At 55.5% G+C, this 20,741-nt stretch overlaps 3 protein-coding genes across 4 annotated transcripts; all 3 read left to right on the forward strand.

Annotated features, from left to right (window-relative positions):
• Positions 1-100: 100 nt before the first annotated feature.
• Positions 101-4,955, forward strand: TUSC2 (tumor suppressor 2, mitochondrial calcium regulator). The gene is made up of 3 exons (XM_015641287.2): positions 101-308; positions 543-663; positions 2,257-4,955. The coding sequence occupies exons 1-3, from the start codon at positions 157-159 to the stop codon at positions 2,320-2,322; spliced, it is 339 nt and encodes a 112-aa protein (XP_015496773.1). The 5' UTR covers positions 101-156; the 3' UTR covers positions 2,323-4,955.
• Positions 4,956-7,892: 2,937 nt separating this feature from the next.
• Positions 7,893-10,771, forward strand: HYAL2 (hyaluronidase 2). Of its 2 annotated transcripts, XM_015641285.3 has the most exons (4): positions 7,893-7,930; positions 8,243-9,184; positions 9,803-9,892; positions 10,035-10,448. In XM_015641285.3, the coding sequence occupies exons 2-4, from the start codon at positions 8,258-8,260 to the stop codon at positions 10,446-10,448; spliced, it is 1,431 nt and encodes a 476-aa protein (XP_015496771.1). In that variant the 5' UTR covers positions 7,893-7,930; positions 8,243-8,257. The 2 variants fall into 2 exon arrangements, with proteins under 2 accessions (XP_015496771.1, XP_033373400.1); XM_033517509.1 differs by lacking the exon at positions 7,893-7,930 and having other exon boundaries at positions 8,258-9,184; positions 10,035-10,771.
• A 265-nt stretch (positions 10,772-11,036) lies between these two features.
• HYAL1 (hyaluronidase 1) lies at positions 11,037-13,597 on the forward strand. Its single transcript, XM_015641286.3, has 4 exons — positions 11,037-11,128; positions 11,650-12,852; positions 12,973-13,062; positions 13,153-13,597. Exons 2-4 carry the CDS (start codon positions 11,953-11,955, stop codon positions 13,468-13,470), a joined length of 1,308 nt encoding a protein of 435 aa, XP_015496772.1. The 5' UTR covers positions 11,037-11,128; positions 11,650-11,952; the 3' UTR covers positions 13,471-13,597.
• The last annotated feature ends 7,144 nt before the right edge of the window (positions 13,598-20,741 follow it).

Below are 20,741 nucleotides of genomic sequence, written 5' to 3' on the forward strand. Positions count from 1 at the left end.
GAGGGCGCGCCCCGCGCCGGTGTCACGTGACGCGGGCGCCGGAAGTGGCGCGGGCGGCGGCGCAGGCGGCGCTCGGTCGGTGTCGCCGGGCGGCTCCGGGCCGCCCCCGTCCCTTTCCCCCCTCCCGGCCCCGCTCCCGCCGCCGCCGCCCCCGCCATGGGCGCCAGCGGCTCCAAGTCGCGGGGGCTGTGGCCCTTCGCCACCCCGGCGGCGGGCGGCGGCGGCCCCGAGGGCCCCGGCGGGCAGCAGGCCCTGGCCCGGGCGCGGGCCGCGCGCGCCGCCACCCCGTTCGTGTTCACACGCCGCGGGTGAGACGCGGGCGCGGGGGGCGGCTGTCATGGGCTGGGGGGGGCTCTGCTGCTGGGCCGGCCACGGCACAGGCACGGCGCGGGGGTCGGGAGCCGAGCCGGCAGCGGGTGGTCGCTGCAGCTCCCCAGGGGAGCGAGGACCGGCCTGCCCCAGCACCCGGCCCGGCTCGGGGCCCAGGGGGCCGGCAGGGCCGGCAGGCTCTCGTGCCAACGCCTCCCCTCTCCTCTCGGCAGCTCCATGTATTACGATGAGGACGGGGATCTTGCTCACGAGTTCTACGAGGAGACAATCGTCACCAAGAACGGGAGGAAGCGCGCCAAGCTGAAGAGGATCCACAAGAACCTGATACCTCAGGTAATGTGCGGAGAAGGGTGGGGGAAAGTGAGCGCAAAGCGCCACGTTGACACTTGAAGTCCGGACTTTACAGGAGTCATTTCCCTCAGGGCATTTTCTTGCTGGAAAGGTGGAGGCTCTCTCCTCCCCCCAGCTGCTGCCTCAGAGCCATGATTCCTGTGTGTCCTGGCTTACACCCCTGTCACCTGAGGCTGTGACAGGAAAGGGAGAGCTGGTGGTACCCTCCAGCTGCCCTTTTTGGAGAGAAGTAGTGCCTGAGCCTTTCAGAACTGAGAGGCAGGGAAAGGTAGCACAGCCAGGTGTACGTTGTGGGGCACAGAGTGCCAGGCAGCCCTACATGGCCATGGTGTCTCCTTACCAAGCACCTTTCACGAGGTGTAGGGGGCTGTGCTGCCTCAGCCAGTGTTATGTCACTGTGGAGGGACAGGTCCTGTGTTGGGGAGCAGCAGCCAGAGCCTGTCAGCTGCTGACATGAGTTCGCACATCCCCTCCAGCTGCTCAACAATGTTGACAGCTCTGTGCTTTGCTCTTCAGTGGAAAAGTCTCCTCTTTAAATAAGCAAGTGGTGTGAAGCTGGGCAGGGGCTGGGATGTGAAGTGAGGATCATGGTGCAGGGGCAGGAGAGCCTGCATGTAGGGAATCTTTATGGGAAATAAATGGAGGAAAGGGCAGATCAAACCAGGGCTGGAGAAAGCCCTTATAAGAGTCTACCCTAATTAAGCAGAAAGGCATGGCTGTAGTGAGCACCTAGGGTGAGCTGTCAGTGTGCTCTGAGGAGTGGGCAGCCTCTCAGCAGGATGGGACCCCTCTGAGTGCTGAGAAGGCAGTTACGGACAGGAGGAATTGGTGCTGCTTCCTGGGCTGGCATTCTAGCAGAGGCAGGCTTGGCCTGTGGAAATGATTCTTCGTTCACGTGGGTTGAAACTCACCCAGTTGGAAAGCTTAGCTGAGCTGGAGAGAGCAGGTACCAGCACTGAACAGTCCTTTTCTAGCACAGGCTTCACTCTGGTTCTGTGGGTGCAGGCCCAGCCCCCGCTCCCCCCTCTGCCCCAGCCCCCCAGCTGCCAGCGGCTCCTCCCGGTGCTAAAACAGGAGAAGGCTTGGATGGGGCATGGGAACGGTTCCTGTGGCTGGTGTGGAGGGAGCGTGCATTCAGCAGCCTCCCCTCTGCACAGAAAGCCGCTTTTCTTGTGCGCCAGCTGCCCCGGCTGCGTTCTCTCAGAGAGCTCTTTTCATTCTTCTAAATCCCGTGAATGAAAGGTGCCGGATGAAAAGCCCAGACAGCCAATATCTGCCAGTCACGCACCAGCTGCTGCACAGGCAGTGCCTGGCAGAGCAGCTCCCTCCTTTCTCGCCCTGCCATGTGTGGCAGCCAGCCGTGCCGCCCTCGGCTCTCCAGGGACGAGTGTGAAGGGCAAAGTGCTGGTGCTTTGTGTGCTGCTGCTCAGGCGTACCTGGTGTCACAGGCGATTCATGGACCCTGGGCCCTCTGGTTCCTCGAGGGCACAGTGTTCTCTGTCACTGGGCGACTGGCAGGGCTCGGGGATGTTGATTGGCCGTCCCTTCTGCTCACCACTCTGACTCTTCTTTTAGGGCATAGTGAAACTAGAGCATCCTCGCATTCACGTGGATTTCCCAGTGATTATCTGCGAGGTGTGAGTCCCAGACATTGCTGCCTGCGGGTGGGAGGCGCTGCCCCACCGCCCCCAGCCTTGCCGGGCCAGGCTGCATCGTGTTCCCACCGAGGAGGACTCCAGGAATGTGGCGGGACGGTGGCTCTCCCCTCACCTGGATGTGAGGCAGGATGGAGCAGGCCCTCGCAGGAGATGGGTGACTCTGTGCAACGACTGCTTAAAAACATCCTCGCTTGAGTCAGAAGACTAAAATACCTTTTGTAGCCTCTAGCCGACGTTTGATGGGTAACTGGAACTGCAAACAAGCTGCTGTGATTGAGCTGTGAAAGGGAGAGCAAGCCTGCACTTCTCACCAGAGAGAATCCCCTGCTTCTCAGGTATGCGGCCCAGGGAGAGCCAGGGCACGGTAATGCCCTGCCCTGCACCCCGAAGTCCCTGGGGCCCGCAGGTTAGATGGCCAGTGTTGCAGCATGTCCCTTTGACACCGGTATGATGTGACGCTCCCCTGTGTGGGTTTGTTTCTGGAGGATAAATAGGGCAGGCTGAGGGGTCTCAAAGCACATCTGGCTGGCTGCTGCTCTCCTCTTGCAAAGGGGATGGAGATCAGATGCCTTTCTCTTACGCCTCGGTCTCTTCCCCCACTTCTTGGAAAACTGCATTTCCCCACTTACGCCAGCACTGGGGAGGTTGGCTTTGCTGCTGCCTGCTGGAGATCTCTGCAGTCCCTGGCCACTGCTGGTGGCAGCAAGGTCCCAGCTCTGCAGCAGACTTTCCTCCTCCATTGTCACGCTGGCTCCTGCTGAGCGCCATCCCTCGCCTGCTGTGGGGCTGGGCTGCCGGGCAGCTTCCTCACCCCCGCTGCTGTTTGAACAGATACCTCCCTGTAGGCTGGGCCTCGACTGAGCCAAGCAGGAAAGGAATCCTCTCTTCCTTCCCTGTGCCCCCAAAACAATCAATCAGCATACCTGCCCCGGCTTGGAAATCTCCCTGGCGATGTGAACTGTGGTTCCTCCCGCATCCCAGCTGGTGGCAGGAGGAGAAATGCGATGCACTTTAATGGGAGGCTTTCTGCCCCACCTCGGAAGGTCCTGCTCTTTTCTCCTCTTTCCTCCCACCTGAGAAGGTCAAGGTCTTGGCGGCACTGAAGAACCTCTCACCCCTGCGTGTGTCCAGCTGCTGGGGGAAAGGCCTGACCCCAAATGCCCCTTGGCAGCATGAGGAGCTGCTGCCTCCCCACTCGGCTGTGCCCGGACTGGGCAGGCAGAGGAGGACCGGCAGCAGGCACAGCTTTAAAGTGGGTCAGAGCCTACTCCCCACAGCAGCCAGCTCGGCTTTCCTCCTCTTTCCTTCCAGAACTTATTTACTTTCTAAGCACTTCAGATGTTTGCTACCTCGATTTTTAATTTAAGCTGCTGGCACTTGGCTGCCAGCCCTGTCGGTGTCTAAGTTGGATGTATCCATCCCCGCGTCCGCCGAGAGCCGCCCGGGCGCGGGGCCACATTCCCGGCTTCGGGGAGATAACAGCGACGTGGCTGTTGCTGTCTTCCTGTCACCACCTCTTCCCTTCACGTCCCTCCACCCGCGGTTCCCATCGACAGGAGCGAGCACACAGGGTGAAATGGATGTGCTGGCTGCCACCAGGCGTGGAAGTGGCAGGGCAGGGCTCGTCTACACTGTGATGCTGGGCACTTCTTTCGTCATCTTTTGTTCTGCTTGCTTGAAAGAGTCTCGTCTTAAAACAATCCCTCACTGAAGTGTTTCTTATTTGCACCACCTGCTCTTGAGTTTCTCCCTGGCTGGAGCTCCCTGGGAAGGCCACCCCTTGGGCTCCACAGGAGAGCAGGAGCTGCTGTCCCAGGAAGAGGAGAGAAAACCGTGGCCACACTGTCTGTGCTGCCTTGCCCCAGGTCTGCTTGAGGGCAAGGGAAGCTGCACCAACCCTGCCTTGGGCATGGAGGAAAGAGGAGGAGGAGGAGTGGGGAGGGGGTTGGTGCTGTTTGCCTGCCCCAGTGGGGAGCCCCTCACCTGGCTACCAGCCAAAAATCTGCTGGCAGGGCACAGCCCAAACCCGGGGGAGGGGGCAGAGACTGTGACCAGTTTAGCAAGGATGCTTTTGTCCTTTCTGACAGGCTGCCCATCCTTCCCCCACCGTATTAAACATGTTCCCCCAAAACCCATGCCTTCTCCCACCCTTCTATCCCCTCAGTGTCACCAGAGTGGCAGCGAACCTCTGCAGGCTGCCAACAAGCTGTGTCTCCTGCCCCGCTTCTTCCCAGGCTGGTCCCCACAGCAGCCAGCCCCCAGGACCCCAGCAATCCTGCAACAGCAGGGCCTTGGGAGCACCTGGAGGGATCTTAAAAATGTGAAGGTCACTGTAAATAGTATCTGTGTCCACTGTGGTGTTGGAGCAAGCAAAAAAAAAAAAAAGTTTTCCTTTTGATTTTTTTTTTTTTTTGTTTTTTACAATTTCTGTGCAACATTGTGCTTTCCCGTGTGGATGTGTAGCAGAATCGTACTCACGGACACTAGGCTCCTTGCTCCTCTAGGGTGTGGGTAGGACCCATGGGTTTGGGAAATGTACACTACTTACGGTCCTTCCTCCCAGTGCATCTGTCCACTTTTGTTAAATTTCAATAAAATTATTTGTAGAGCTCACAAGTCCCAGAGCTGTCTTACTGGGGAAGGCAGCTGTACTTGAGGGGAGGTGGATTTTGCTGCTGGCATTTCGAGCCCCCTGGTTTTTTGGGAAGGGGGTATGTTTGCACATGTGGCCAAGCTGATGGTGAAGGACCCCTGAGTCACAGCCATTTCCAGGTTCTCCAGTTGGCACACGGGACTGGCAGGAGTTGGTGGCTTTGTCAGGCTGTGACTCTCTACTTGTAGCTGCTGTGACATCTTTTAAATATATAACTAAAGTATATAAGTAATGTGAAACGTATGTAATTTCCGTGTTCATTCCCGAAGGCTGGAGCTCAGGCCTGTCTCCCCTCCCGTGTGGGGACGGAGGTCAGAGGAGCCGGGGTTCGCTGGCAGCCCAGCCTCAGGCTGACTCTTCCCATGGCTCCGCCCGAGCCCTGCGGGGGGGAGGCTCCGCCTGTCCTCGCCTTCCTCGCCTTCCCTGCCAAATCAGTGCCTCATTAATCACGGGGGCCTGACGTTCTGGAGCCGGCGTGACCCTGTGCTGGGATGCCGCCCGTCCCTCGAGCATTGGCGGCTGTCCGTGGGGCAAGTGTGATCTCACTTTGTTCCCCACGTCCTGTCCCCGACAGCCCTGCAAGTGTTTTCCTGCAGCCACCGTCACTTTTCATCATTTCCTCCGAGCAAGCCGGCTTGGAAATGATCTGCTGATGAAAGCTGTCATGAGAGTGAGTGGTGCAGGGTGTCCTGCCAGCCCTCCAGCCTTGGGAGGATGAGGCTCTGGCCCATTCATCCAGAGGGACCTCAGACCCAGGAGGGATGGATGGATCCTGGTGGTGTAGAAGGGGACTGTGTGGCTGTGCAGGGTGGTACAGCCTGGCGAGGTTACACAAGGCGATGGCTGTGGCTCTCTGGCTCTGTGACCATCTCTGTGTCTGCCAGGGCCACCGCGGTCCCCTCCTGCTGCCCGTGGGGCAGGGCCATGCCCAGAGCCCCCAGCCCAGGGTGAAGGCAGGTGCTGACATCCTCTCCTGGCTTCATGGCTACTCCATGCCCAAGCTGACCTCCTCTCACAGCTTGCCCTGACCTGTCTGGCACGAGTGGCTGTGACTCATGACCCGTTATCTTTATCTGCCATCCATAAGGGATTCCCATCCTCCTGCTGCCTGCCTGGAGCAGCTGGCCTGCTCAGCTCGCCCCGGCCACTGCCCACTGTTGCCATCCTGTACCCCTCTACACTCTGGGAATGACTTGGAATGATCTCATGCTCAACAGGGCAAGGGGAGGCTGGATCTGCACAGCTGCCCCTTCCCAAAAGCAAGTCTTCCCTGTGGAAAGGAAGGAGGGAAACCGATTCAGGCGATTCTCCCATTGAGGGGACAGCAGTGAGAATCTGCGTCACACTGAGGACTTCCAGCCCTCCCAACAGTGGAAATCTGTGACCCCTCTGGCCACCCCACTGCCGGTGGGGCTGGATACCTTCGCACAAGGAGGATGGAAAATTTTAGCTGCTGGCGAAGGGAGCCTGTTTACTGCCCAGAGGGGAAGGGCAGCGCCTGCAGCGCTGGGACTTCTTGGCTCCCCACAATCTCTCCCAAGGGTTTTGGCAGCCAACGCCCGGCCAGCAGCTGACCCTCCCAGCCCCTCTCCCAGCTGTGCCTGGCATTGCCTTTAGGCCAGGCTGAGCTGTGGGGTGCAGCCCAGATTTGGAGTGGCTGGCCTGGATGCAGTGCCCGTCCCTAGCCGGGTTGTCACCCTCTCAGTGGGAGCTTCACCACCAAGCTGGCACCCAAGTGATGCCACTAACTGGAGCCAGCTGCAGGTTGCCTGTGGCCACGGCTTGGCACTGGTGGCACCAGGAGCTGACACTGAACAATGCTGGGCTTGGTGCTCCCGCCTGGTCCTTAGGGAGCTGGTGGGTGGCTGGGGAGCACTTCCGTAGATTCAATCCTGCTTCCTTCCCCTGTCAGCCCCGACACACCCTCACGGTTCCTGTGCAGGGGCACCCCGATGGCCCTCAGCCTAATGGGGCCAGCCCTGGCCAGAGCAGGCGGGGAACAAGCAGCAATGGGGACTGCCACATGGCTGGTCCCTGAGCCCTGCCAGAGGGGACCCACTGGAGCCTCAACAGTGCTCTGGGAAGGAAACCCCCCCCAGCGCTGTTACACCCATGGCCCCCCTTGTCCTCTCCAGGCAGGAAACCCACGGGGCCATGGCTGAGTCAGCAGCACCGATTGCCCTAGCCCTGCACAGGATGTCCTGTCCGGCACAGCACCGCCCTGGGGTCACCACTGTCCTGGGGACACTGCTGGTGCAGGGACACTGATCTTCTGGGGTCACCACCACCTTGAGGACACCGGCATTCTGGAGTTACTACCACTGTAGGGTCACCAACCTTTTAGAGACAACATGATCCTGGAATACCATCCTGGGGTCACCACCATTCCAGAGTCCCCATTTTGGAGTAATGATAATCCTGGGGACACCACCGCCCTGAGGCCACCACCTGGAGACAACGTCCTGTGACTAGAACCCTGGGGATACCACCATCCCCCTGGGGACAGCCCCGTCCCGCGGTCACCGCGGTTTGGGGACCCCCGCTCCTCTCGGCCGCCTCAACCCCGCGCTTCCCCCGCCGACCGTGGCGCCCCCTGCCGGCCCCAACCGTGGCCCCGCCCCGCCCCCTTCCGCCGCGTGGGGGGGCGGGTCCTCCCGGGCCGTACCAATCGGGACAGGGGGATGACTCCCCGGGGGCCGGTGCCCGGTGCCCGGTACCGCGGTCCCACGGAGGTGAGTGTGTGCGGCGGGGCTCCGCCGCCTGTTCAGAGCCCGGTGCCCCGCGATGGTCGGTGCCATCGGCCCGGCGCGGCGCGGGCGGGGCGCGGGGGCGGGGCCGGCACCCCCGCGGGTGGTGCGTGCCGGAAGGTTTAAAAGCGGCGGCGGGGGGGAGGCGGCGGTGCTGGAGGAGCCCGCGGCGGGGGATGGCTTGAGGCGCGGTGAGAGCCGCGCGGGGAGCGGGAGCGGAGCGGGGCCGCCGGGGGCCGCGCCCCGGCGCTTTGTCTGCCCGGCTCGAACAAAGACGGCGCCGCGCCGGCACTCGGGGGAGCACGAGCGGGCGGAGCCGCTTGGGACCGGGATTCCCGAGAACCTGCCCCCACCCGGGGCTCTGCCCGCACCCCTCGGGAGCTCTCTGCCCCGGGAGGGGACTTGGATCAGGGTCTGCCTTGGGGGGTGCGGGCAGGTCGGCCCCTGCCTGCACCCCCTCCTGCCGGCCACTCTTTCTGACTCGACTCTCCCGCCGCCCCCAGGTCCCGTCGGGCAGGATGCGCGGGGGCTGCGCGGCGGCGGTGGCTGTGCCCTGGCTGGCCCTGCTGGCCTTGGCCCGGCAGCCCCCCGAGAAGCCGTCGGCCGCCCCCCATCTCACCCGCCGGCCCTTCCTGGTGGCCTGGAATGTGCCCACCCAGGACTGCAAGCCTCGCTTCCAGGTGTCCTTCGACTTCAGCATCTTCGACTTGTATGCCTCCCCCAACGAGGGCTTCGTGGGGCAGAACCTCACCATCTTCTACAAGGAACGCCTGGGGCTTTACCCCTACTACAACCGTGATGGTGTGGCCATCAATGGTGGTGTCCCCCAAAACAGCAGCCTGTCCGAGCACCTCGCCCGCCTCCAGGAGGGCATCGACAAGTACATCCGCTCATCCACCAAAGAAGGGTTGGCCGTCATTGACTGGGAGGAGTGGCGACCTGTCTGGGCTCGTAACTGGAAGCCCAAGGATATCTACCGGGACGCGTCACAGGAACTGGTGTTACGGCGTCAGCCCACCTGGCCCCCTGAGAAAGTGAACAAGCAGGCAGCGTTTGAGTTTGAGTCGGCTGCCCAGGAGTTCATGGTGAGAACCCTGCGCAAGGCCAAGAGCTTCCGACCCAAACAGCTCTGGGGCTTCTACCTCTTCCCTGACTGCTACAACCACGACTACAGCAAGAACAAGGAGAGCTACACCGGGCAGTGCCCAGATGTGGAGAAGTCTCGCAATGACCAGCTGAAGTGGCTCTGGAAAGAGAGCACGGCCCTTTACCCCTCCATCTACCTCGACCCGCTCCTGGACTCCACTCCCAACAGCCGCAAGTTTGTGCGGGCGCGGGTGATGGAGGCCATGCGCATCTCTCAGAAGCACCACGATGACTACTCCCTACCTGTCTTCGTCTACACCCGGCCCACCTACATCCGCAGGCTGAATGTGCTCAGCCAGGTAGGGCTGTACCACTGGGACATCATCAATCCAAGCCCTGGGCATCTGGGCTTTGGGGTCAGCTGAGGTGGTTCCTCTGCCTGGGTATCGCACCTTGCTCCCGTGAAGCAGGGTGGCTCTGGAGGCTGGTGTCTGCACTCATGGGGTTACTGGCACCCTGTGGTTTGACTGTTTCCGTGTGATGGGAAGTGGCACCATTTGGCATGGGGCATAGGGCTGGCCCTGGGGAGCAGGAGAAGTGTTTCCTTTCCTAGGGCCCCCAGCTGGGCTGGATGATGGGGTGCCACAAACCGTTTCCCTCATGGGTGGGATGTCTGGCAGTGGGACTGGCACCAATGGTGACTGTCACCAGGGAAGTGCGTGGGAAGTACTGCAGGACTCAGGTCCTGGCAGCTGGAACCCTGGGGTGTGGGTGCCCACAGCCCCTGTGTTGTGCTGGCTTAGCCCCTGAGGAGGAGGGCAGCATTGTCCCCAAGTTTTTGGGATAGTCCCTTTTCCTTGAAGCAGGGATTAGGTCTTGCTGCCCTGATCCTGCAGTGGACACTTTGGAGCACGCTGTGCGGGGGCAGTGGGTGCTGCATGGGGTCTGTGGGCACTAACCAGACCCTGTCCCCACAGCTGGACCTGATCTCCACCATCGGAGAGAGCGCGGCACTGGGTGCAGCTGGGGCCATTTTGTGGGGTGATGCAGTTGACACCAAAAATCGGGTAAGTCTGGGGTCAGTGTCAGTGTGGGAGGTAGATGGGTGGAGGGAATCACCTGCCTCCAGGGGAGGATCAGCGGCTGAGCTGCCCTCTCCATCTGAAGTACTTCTCCCTGGGTCACACCCTGGTGCTTCCTTTTCCTTAGGAATTGTGCCAGTTAATGAAAAACTACCTGGAAGGGGACTTGGGACGCTACGTTGTGAATGTCACGACAGCAGCAGAGCTCTGCAGCACGACGCTGTGCCAGGGCCGGGGTCGCTGCCTGCGCCAGGACAGCCATGCTGATGTCTTCCTCCACCTCAACTCTACCAACTTCCAGCTGCGGCGTCGGGATGCTGACCACCCCGAGCGCCCCCTCTTCTGGGCAGAGGGCCAGCTCTCCTCTGCCGACATCCTCTTCCTACGGACCCACTTTCACTGCCACTGCTACCAGGGCTGGCAGGGCAGTGGCTGCCAGACACGTGCTGGCCCCCGCAGCGATGCCCCTGGCCCTTTGGCACCGCTGGGACTTGGGGTGCTGTTGCTGCTTGCAGTCTGGTGCTACCTGCCCCAGGACTGAGCTGCCCCTTTCTGTGGCAGTGTAGGAGCAGCCTATTTAAGAAGTCCCTACCCTGCCTGGGAGGCAGCTGATTATGGAGGGCTGTCCCTCACTGTGGTGGTGTGGGGGGAGAGCTGTGTGGTCGCCCCATCTCTACCCACCCTGCTGCAGTGCAGGTGCCCTTCATGGGGATGGGGGGAGGAGGGGGACCCCTCTCCTGTTGTAAGGAGAGGGATGGGGGCAAGAGGGACACGGGGGCGGGGAGCGGGTGCTGCGTGGTGCTGATCCCCCGTGTGCTGCCCCACACTGAAGTGCTTTACCTCGAATAAAGCTGGTCAGACTGAGAGCTGTGGGCTGATTTGGCACGGGGCAGGCACGGATCGCTCAACTCGCGGACACAACCTCCGGCACGGGGCGGGGAGAAGCGGCGTGTGGGTATGCAGGAAAACTCTGCGGTGTTGGGAGCTGCCCCGCGGAGCTCGGGGAAAGGGGCTGGAGGGACGGGAGCAGAGCCGGAGCCGCGTGGGCAGCCACGGCCGGGCCACCCATGTGGAGGCTGCGTGAGCCCCGCCCTAGCCCCGCCCCAGTGGGGTTCCCCGCCTGGCCCTGCCCCGGGCCCCGCCGCTGTCCGGGATGCGGGGCTGGACCCCCGGGACCGGCATCGCTGTGTGGGGACACCGTGCCGTGCGCCGCCGCCGGGGGTAGGTTCAGCCCCGCAGGGCCGGGGGCGCTCCTGGGCCATTCACGTCCCTGAGCTCCGCTGTCCCGTGCCACGAGTGTCCCCCAGCGGTACCCTCGCGTGGCTCCTGTCCCCTGCACTGCCCTGCTCTGCCCCTGCAGCCTCTCCGGCCTCTGTCTTGTCCTGAGGGCTGTCCGTGCCTGTGGAGCACCTCCCTCCCCCGCCCCTCGGCTGCTGTGAGAGTCGCCGTGCCGCGCTCTCTGCGGCTGCTGTCCCCTGCTGTGGGTGTCCCCAGGCCCTGCCTGCCTGTGCCTCCACGCGTGAGCGGCCCTGGGCCGTGCCCTCTTGTGGCCGCGGTGCCACCGCGGGCCGTGTCGTGCCGTGTCGTGCCCGGTGCCGTGAGCTCCCTGCCAGCAGTGCCCTCCTCTCGCCAGGGAATGGCCGTCGCTCTCCACTTCCCGCCCGGCGCCCGCCCGGCGCAGCCCGAGTCCATCACCGTGACCTTCCTCCCCCCGCCCCGTCCGTGTCTGTTTGTCTTTCCAGCCCACTCATCACCGGCCAGTCATGGGGTGTTGACTCTGCGCATTCCTCACCAGCCGAGCCCGCCGCTCGTAACGCGGGGCTGACGCTGCTGTCGCACTCTGGGGCCGCTCTGCTGGGCTCCAGCTGCTGATAAATTCGGGGACTTTGAGGAGGTGGAAGAGGTGACCCTGGGTGACCGGCACCGCTTGGGAACGGAGGTGTGGATTATTGCCGGTCCTGACTTGAGGATAAAAGCGTCAAGGTCTGCCCAGGTCTCAGCTCTCCGCAGTCAGCTCCAGGATTCACCCTGAGCGCACCAGCACCATGGCATCAGCATGGTCCTGCTGGGTCCTCCTGCTACTCCTGCCTGCCCTGACCCACGCTGGGGGACCAGGTCCTGTCCTCGTGAACCGCCCCTTTGTCACCATCTGGAACATCCCCACCCAGCGCTGTGCTGAGAAGTACAATGTCACCCTCAACCTGGAGGTCTTTGATGTGCTGGCCAATGACCAGCAGTCCTTCACTGGGCAGGACATCACCCTCTTCTACAGCGACAAGTTGGGTCTTTTACCCTACTACACACCTGGGGGGGTGCCAGTGAATGGGGGTCTCCCCCAAAATGCCAGCCTGGAGACTCACATCCGCCAGGCCACCCAGGACATCAAGGTGACCCTGCCCAGCCCTGACTGTGGTGCGCTGGCTGTCATCGACTGGGAGAAGTGGCGCCCACTGTGGATCCGCAACTGGGACTCCATGGAGATCTACCAGCAGAAGTCAGAGGAGCTGGTGCAGCAGCAGCACCCACAGTGGCCTCCCAAGGAAGTGGAGGAGATGGCCAAGCAGCAGTTTGAGAAGACTGCCTGCGATTTCATGAACAAGACCCTGTGGCTGGGCAGGAGCCTCCGTCCCAGTGCCTACTGGGGCTTCTATGGTTTCCCTGACTGCTACAACAATCACTTTGATAGCCTGCCCTACAATGGGACGTGCCCAGATGTGGAGCAGCAGAGGAACAGGAATCTGTCCTGGCTCTGGAGGAGCAGCCGGGCACTCTACCCCAGCATCTACCTGCCCTTCTCCCTCAATGGCACCAACAAGGTGCTCACCTACGTGCGGCACCGCGTGGCCGAGGCTTTCGCTGTCCAGCGTGGAATCCTTGACAGTGGCATCCCCGTCCTGCCCTACTCCCAGATCGCCTTCGAGTATACTCTGGACTTCCTTTCCCAGGTGATGGGGATGTGGGGATAGTGGGCACCACTTGGGCTGATGGGTTGGCACCCAGACTCTTTATCTCTGCTGTGTGGGGGCTTTGGCCACTGCTGACTTCTCCTCTCCCCATGGGTGCAGGAGGACCTGATGAACACCATCGGGGAGAGTGCAGCTCAGGGTGCTGCTGGCATCATCCTCTGGGGCAGCCTGGACTACAGCACCTCCAAGGTGAGTGTAGACGGGAGCACCAGGTCCCTGTCAGCAGGGACCCCTGAGTTCCTCAGCTGTGCAGGGCTGTGACACCGAATGCCATTGCAGGAGGTGTGCCAGAGGCTGAAGGAGTACGTGGAGGGGCCCCTGGGTCACTACATCGTCAATGTGACGGCCAGTGCTGATCTGTGCAGCCAGACCCTGTGCTCCGGCCATGGCCGCTGCGTGCGCCAGGACAACCAGCAGGGCTGGCTCCACCTCGACCCCTCCCGCTTCACCATCGACCTGCGTGCTGGCAAGCCCTGGCTGCTGGCTCAGAGCCTGGAGCCTGGGGAGGATATTTCCAAACTGGCCAGGGAGTTCAGCTGCCAGTGCTATGACAAGTGGCAGGGACCCCGCTGTGACACCCAGGGTTTTGCCAAGTGAGCCCCCATGCAGTCCTCCCACTCTGGGGACACACTGGGCAGACAGGGTGACACTGTCTCAGCACCCGTGCCATGGGACTGAGAACCTGATTGTGAGGCTCTTAATAAAACCAGAAAGCACCAGCGTCTCCTTGTCTTCTGCTGCAGCACTTTTGGGGTGGGAGGGTCCTCCTGCAACACCACTGCTGCCTTTTGATGCTTCCAAGAGCTGTCCTTTGGGATGGGGCTTGGGATATAATGCCCCAGAGAAACCACAAGGAAAAAAAAAAATATGGTAAAAGACATAGGAAGAGGGGGTGATAGGGGAAGAGGATGAGAAATGGAAGAATGATGGGGAACAGCCAAAGAGTGGAGGCAAAGGGGGTGAAAAGATGTGATTGTGTGGCTGTAGTTGAGGGAGTGTGAACTCCAACACCTCACTGTGCACAGAGGAGTTTACTGAAACCAATGCCCCCACTTTGATTTTCCCCTGGATAACCATATGCAAAGCAGTTAAATCCACAAATAATATGCAAAAGCACTGATTTTTGTATCACAGACCACAGTCTTAACCGTTTTCAAAGCAGCTGGGAGAAGGCATGAAACCCTGGCCCAGCTAAGATAAAGATGTTGGTATCTTCATCTGTATGTGGGGGAATCACATGCTCAGTTCTCTGATTTCAGGCTCTAATTCAGGTAATCTCTCATTGCTGGGACTGCACTGCATGGCACTGTGTTTGTACTGGGGACTTAGAAAGCTGCACCCTTAATTTTTAAGCTGGTTTGTGTAAGCCACTGCAGAACTACTACATTTCTTATGTTCACTTCTTATTATTACATTAAGGAGGGTCTGAGATTATACCACTGGAAACATAATTAGGCCTTTGGATTCCCCAGTCACAGCTTTCAGAAACATACACTCTGTTATTACCAAGCTCTTTGACAAGCTGGGGGCCCCTGAAAAAATTAGTCATAATTGGATTTTGGCCCAGAATTAATAGTTTTATCTAATTCTTATAGAGATAGATTGGTAAATGTTGTCTGTAAATGTTGAAAACAATATTATCTTAGTATTTTTTGTATGTGAAATGTGATTTTGCTTAAATGAACACTCAAACATGCTCCTGCTAAGCTACAGGGAATCTGATATTTGCCCTGTATATAATGCTGAAATTGAAAGCAAAGTTCACCTTGCTATTCACACAAAGAAAATTACCATGAATTTCAAGTCCTGCTTATGCCTAGAAGGGATCAGAGCTGTGTGCTCGTAAGTTCAGGTAATTTAATATGCTTCAAGTGTTCAGCTCCTGGTGCCTAACTGGGGTCTGGTCTGAGGTTCTCCTGGACAGTATTATCTCAATTCATTAACCAAACTAAGCACTGAGGTGGGCATCAGGAAAGAGACATTTCCTCAGGAGTTGCAGAGGCTCTGGTTCAGTTGGAAGCCCTGCAGAAACCCTGTTTCCAGGTGTGGTTTTGTGGCTTTTCTTAATGAAAAGTAAGGCTGGGAAGTGGCAGGCTTCCCTTATTTCTTGAAACAGCTCATTTTCTTGTTAGTGAAATAATGCAAACTTAGGCATTAATGTAGTTTGCCACTTTCAAATAATAGCTTTGAATGTGTAAGAAGATTTGCTTTATTCATCCTACCTGTTTTAGCTATTCTCCCGTCCTTGCCTCTTACTCTGCATCTAAAGACACCCACGACAATGGATGTCATATAATTTAGCTTGTCTCGCTCCAGACTGAGGAATGGAGCCTAGAAAGAGACTGCATGTGGTGCCAGCAGACTACGTGGAAGGACTGAACATCTGCTGAGTTGTTTGTTCCAGGTCTGAAAACCTGTACATGTTGCTCTTGCAGCTGGATGCTGAGCTTCTCCTGGTACACAAGTACAAACCTCTCTTGGAAGAAATAAATCCTTCCCAAAAGCGGATCAGGGCAACTGCATGATTTGAAATTAAAGAGATGGCACTTGAGTCTTTAAAATGCCTTTTATTCCATTCACATTACATTGGAGGCTTGAGGCACAGAGGGCTGGTCACTCAGAGCTCAGGTTGCTTTGTGGGTGTGCAAACACATTGCAGCTTAAAGGGAGAGAGGAGTGCTCTGGTGCTCTGCCAGCCCAGGGCAGGTTTGGGTCACTGTTTAGCCCCCCTAACGCCCAAGCACACACTGCTGTGCTGTGCCCAAAGCTTCCAGGTGAGCAGCTCACCCAGCAGGAGCAGCTAAGAGGACTCAGAGGTACCTCCGTGAAACATGAGACCAGAAGGAGGAGAAGGAGGATGAGGCAGCAGCACAGAAACTGCCTGCAATGACACCTGAGCCTGTGAGCAGCTTGAGATGCTACCCAGAGCAGCAGAGGTTTCATTGGCTTTGAATAAAGCACACCCCCCATATGCCAACAGCACTGAGGGTGTGCACAAGGCTTCATTGCTTTCCTGTTAATGCTTTTGACTGAAACTTGCCACTTCTTTTCCATGTCCAGTGTCAAAGCTCACTTCTGATTATTGTTTCAAAAGTGAAACATCAACTCCTACAGAAATAATTTCCAGAGCTTGAATGCAAGACTCTGTATCCCAACCCCCCCTCGGTGTCATTCAGAGCAGCACTGACTTGAACACAAAATTTTCAAGCTACCAGTTACCTAAAATTAAAGTGGCTCTTTCTTATGATGCCTTTGTACCTCTGTATCTCTGGTTTGTGTTTGAAAATCACCCATTCCAAACCTTTTCCCTTGCTCAGGCATTTCTAGAAAAGATGTGAAAAGATTTATAAAAAATAAACCATATTTAAGAAAGATCTAACGTCGTGTTCAGGAGCCACAGATTCTGCTACTGCCCTGGACCTGACATCCCTTCTTTCCGAGAACTAGCAGGAATATCAGCCTTCATTCCTCTGATTCATCAGGTTGCAATTTCAGAAGTTACTTGAAAAAAAAAAAACAAGTAAGCCCCAAAGCGCCATTTGTGGGCTCTCAGTGAGTGTTTAAACACGCAGCACAAACAGCAGACTTTGCTTTATGTTATACAAACAAAAATGCCTCTGCGCTGGAGAACTTGTCCCGCTTTGTTCCATGACTTTTTTAATCTGCCATTACTGGGGCTGGGCAGCAGAGCAGGACTTTCACCACAAGAATGTGGGCGCAGCAGCAGCAGCAGCAGCTCCTTTGTTGAGAGTGTTCCAGGCCAGCCTCAGGCAGGGCTGGTGTGTGGGGTGCAAGGGCTTCCACGTTTTCTGCTCGAGAAAAGTGTGGATTGTGTTTTTCACTGCTGGTGGGACTGTCAGAGGCAGAACACTTGTCCTATTTGCAGCATCTCCGCTGCTCTGATTTGGCAGCAACTTCCCTCCAGTTATTTTCCACCCTGGGGTTTTAAAACAGACTAATCAGTGTCCTGTGCTGGCATTAGTAAATCGGCAGGAGTGTTATCAACAGCCTGAGGAGGGTCAGAGTGAGGCCTTGGGAGTGCTTCCAGTGAAGCCACTGTATAAAACACCTTGTAAACTCATTTTCCTCCAGTAACTTGTTAAGCACAAAACCATGCAGTGCTCCAAATTCTGCTCTAATCTGCTGGTGCAGACTTCAAGCAAACAACAAATAATAGAGCAAAACATTTTGTGGCAACTGTCCTGCATTTGACTGTAACTTCTCAGGAGGAAAAATTTGATTTGACAGGTTACTGGTCCTATGCCCCAATTAAGACATAAACAGTTGTAATCCCCTGCAGTTGGGCAGAGTTCAAGGTTAGTTTCAGCAAAAACAAACCAAGTTAAAATTGAAGCAGGTAAAAAAAAAAAAAAAAACCACCAAAATTTGGAGGCAGAACCTGCCCACAGTGCAAAGCATATATTCTTTATTATCTTATTTGTTTTAATCCACACCAACTGATACCTGCACAGGGCAGACACCAGCTGAGATAACAGGGAATTCAGTATTTGAGGCTTGGATTTTCTCACTATGGCAACAAATGTGTAAGGAGAGTAAGAGGACATGGGTAAGTGGCAGCATCCAGCACAGCAAGGGCAGCGGTGCTGAGGTCTGAATCTCCCACTCCAGCACCGTGCCTGATGCAGAACCACTGTGGATGTCTGAACACAAGCACCCAGCGTGGCCTGGGGAGTGTGTGCTGTGCAAAGCATCAGCAGAATAAACACACAGGGAGGTGTTTGCTTCCCTGTCTTCAAGGCAGCTGGGAAAGAGGGTGGTCTGTGTTTAATTTTACTTCCCTTTTCTAAAATAGTGGAGGTGGTGACCCTTGAATGTGGGTCTGCTCTCCCTGACTGCATGAACCAGCTCCTGGATCACAAGTGACTCTTCATAGTCACTGGCCTAGAACAGAAGAGCCCTCCAAAGGTCCCCTTTTCTCTCTGCACCTCTGCTCCCTACCAAAATTAACTGTATGAAACAGATTCTCTGTAATCAATCCATGCTGCATTTATTCATGCAGGCAAACTCCTATGTTGCTTTTTATTTCATGGATTAACACTTGTTCATCCACTCACAGAATTTGTTCAACCAGTAATTACACTCAAATTGAATGAAATAACCTGAAAATCTGTCATCATTGTCTGAAACCAGGTGAGCCCAAGAAGAATTGTCACCAAAATCTACTTGGAGTTAATCTTCAGGATATTGGTCATGAAACCTTTTCCACTTCAGTTGTGACTAAAAGGCATAGTATGAATGCTATTTTTCTGCCAGAGGGAAAAAAATAAAATAAAATAAAAATAAAAAGCCTTATCTTTGTTTCTTAAGCAAGAAAAAAATATTTCTACCTATGCAGGTTTATCACAAAATACCTACCAATAACCAAGAGTAAGGGGACTTATCTTTAAAAGGCCCAGATCTGGGTTCTTGGTAGATAAATCGATGTCAGTTATTTTAACAAGGCAGTTAATTGATGAGGAATCCCCAAATTAGAAGTGACACAGACCAGAGTACTCATTTCCATTATGGTTCAAGCTCATAATTTATTTCTTCTATCACCCACACACTAGTGGGAAAAAAATGCAACACCAATGCAAGCAATTTGCCAAAAAATGTGCTTAATGTAATATTTATATAATCTTCTTACATGCTGCCTGTTGTGAAGGGGAGCTGTGATTAAAGATACATTTTTCCTTAGTCAAAGGTTATGGAAAATCTCAGTTGTCTGGGATCAAGAAGCAACACTTGACTACAGCTGCACATACAAAAACTGAGCAGCATAAAAATAGCACAGCAAGCACTCCAGCAATGCACATAACAAGAGTTCCCTCTTCCAAAGAGCCTGAGAAAGGCCAGGCAAGCTCTTACGCTCTGAGCAGGCTGGAGATGACAATTCCCACCCAAAAAGATAAAGCCTCCCAAATACCTGAAGTCTCCAGTCCTGGGGTACCTTAACATATTCCTATGCTTCAGGACAAGGATACATCTGCTTTTTTTAAGATTTTATAGTCTAGACAAAAGAAATAGCTCAGAGAAAGGGGAAAAAAAAAGTTCAACATGAACAGTGACTACAAGGTGACTACATGAATAATTGTTTTAACTTTTGCTTGCTGGTTCACCTATTGGTTTCTGCCTTTTATTCTTCTCCTGCACACTTACAATTTGGGTAAAGATTGCAAATATATCTTTAAGAAAGAATTGTGTTATCTGGCTGAACTGAATGTAGTGCAATCCTGCACCTGGCAAATTTCCAAGGAATTTAACAAAGCACCCAACATCTTAAACCTCCCAATGAACAAAAATCCAATTGATTTACTCATCTTTAAATTATTGTCATCCAAAGGTAGAAATTATTGGCTCACACTAGAGCAGGAAGAATGTGACCTGTGAAAAACAAAGTCAATAGGATTGGTGTCCCCAGGACATCCAGGCCTGCCCCAGCCACGTTGCTCTGATAAACCTGATCAGATGCTTTTCCTTGCCAAGCAGCTGAAGGAAAAATGTATTTTTGTGGCCTTCTCTTCAGTTCTTTGAAACCACAAAGCCACATGTAGGGAAAAATATTTTCCAAGGCCTGTAAGTAAGTGCAGCAATTTTTCCAATTTAACTGTTTTTGAGGAAGGCACAGGACTAAGTCAAATGTTTTCCAAATGTATGACCCTGCTTGCTCAGTTTGTCCAAGCACAAGCTAGGATCAAACATCCCAGGCAGAAACTGTATTTACCTTGAACACTCTTCTCTCCTTTTGAGTTCTCCTAAATGCAAATAAATTATCAGATTTATTTTTTTCCCTCACGAATCTGTTCCACTTGCTAAATTAACTACACGTCACCAATTTGGACAAAATCTCAACAACCTCATTAGTGGTTGGCTACACAGATCTTGAGCAATACCCAAGATTTCTAGGAAGTTTTCCTGTTAATACTTGCACTGGTTTAACAGTGATTTAATGTGTTTTGCTGTTAAGAACACTGAATTCCTCTGCACAGTCAGGATCCTGCAGTGCAGCTTTCATGGTGGGGCACACAAAACCAAGGTGTGCCTTCCCACCTTGAAAAGTGCGCTGTGGAGGAGGATAAACACGGTTAAACAGAAGAGAAACCACAAAAAGAGAAGTCAGTTTGCTGACTGAGGCTCTGCCCAGCAGCCCGTGCAGGGTTACAGGCTGCCTTCACCGCTGCTGCTCGAGGCCTTTTGTTCTGCCAAAGGAGTGGAGCTTTCCTGGCTGACACTGAGCCACACCTCGCTGGCCAGTGGGACAGGGGGTCACTCTGAACCTTTTCACCAATGTCAGTAAGGAATCCTTGCAGATGGGTGGTTTTGTTGGATTTTTGTTGTTGTTGTTGTTGTTGTTGTTTTTAAGGCCAAGGACAGCAGGGTGAGCTGCTGCAGTGCCCAGCCCCCTGAGCTCCATTTCTGGCTGTGCCTCACTACCTGCTGCTTCACACCAGCTGCAAAAAAACCTCTTTTCTTTTTTTCTTTTTTAAATAAAACATAAGGATAAGATTTTACTAAGCCCAGACACTGTGACGAGAAGATATTTCAAGGGGAGAGCAGATGAAACCAAGGGCCTCTCTCCACTCCCAGGGCTCAGAATTGTACGATATTTCCTTCAGAGAAACTCTCAAACAACTCCAGTGGCCTTTGCCTCAAGCTGGAAGCAGTCAGTGACCAAAACCAGAGTTAACTAAATCAAGTTTTGAGCTATGCCATCTGTGCCAGTGACAAATGCTCTGCTCCAGAACAGCACAGGGACATGGTGGCTCTGAGCACTCACCACATCATCCCCCTCCTTCACGCTCTTAGCAGTGGACAACAAAGCTTGCTAATGTAGAAAAGGCCACAGTTATGTAAAGTCACTTGAGCTC

The sequence above is a fragment of the Parus major genome, chromosome 12 (genome assembly GCF_001522545.3).
Source record: "Parus major isolate Abel chromosome 12, Parus_major1.1, whole genome shotgun sequence".
Lineage (NCBI taxonomy): Eukaryota > Metazoa > Chordata > Aves > Passeriformes > Paridae > Parus > Parus major.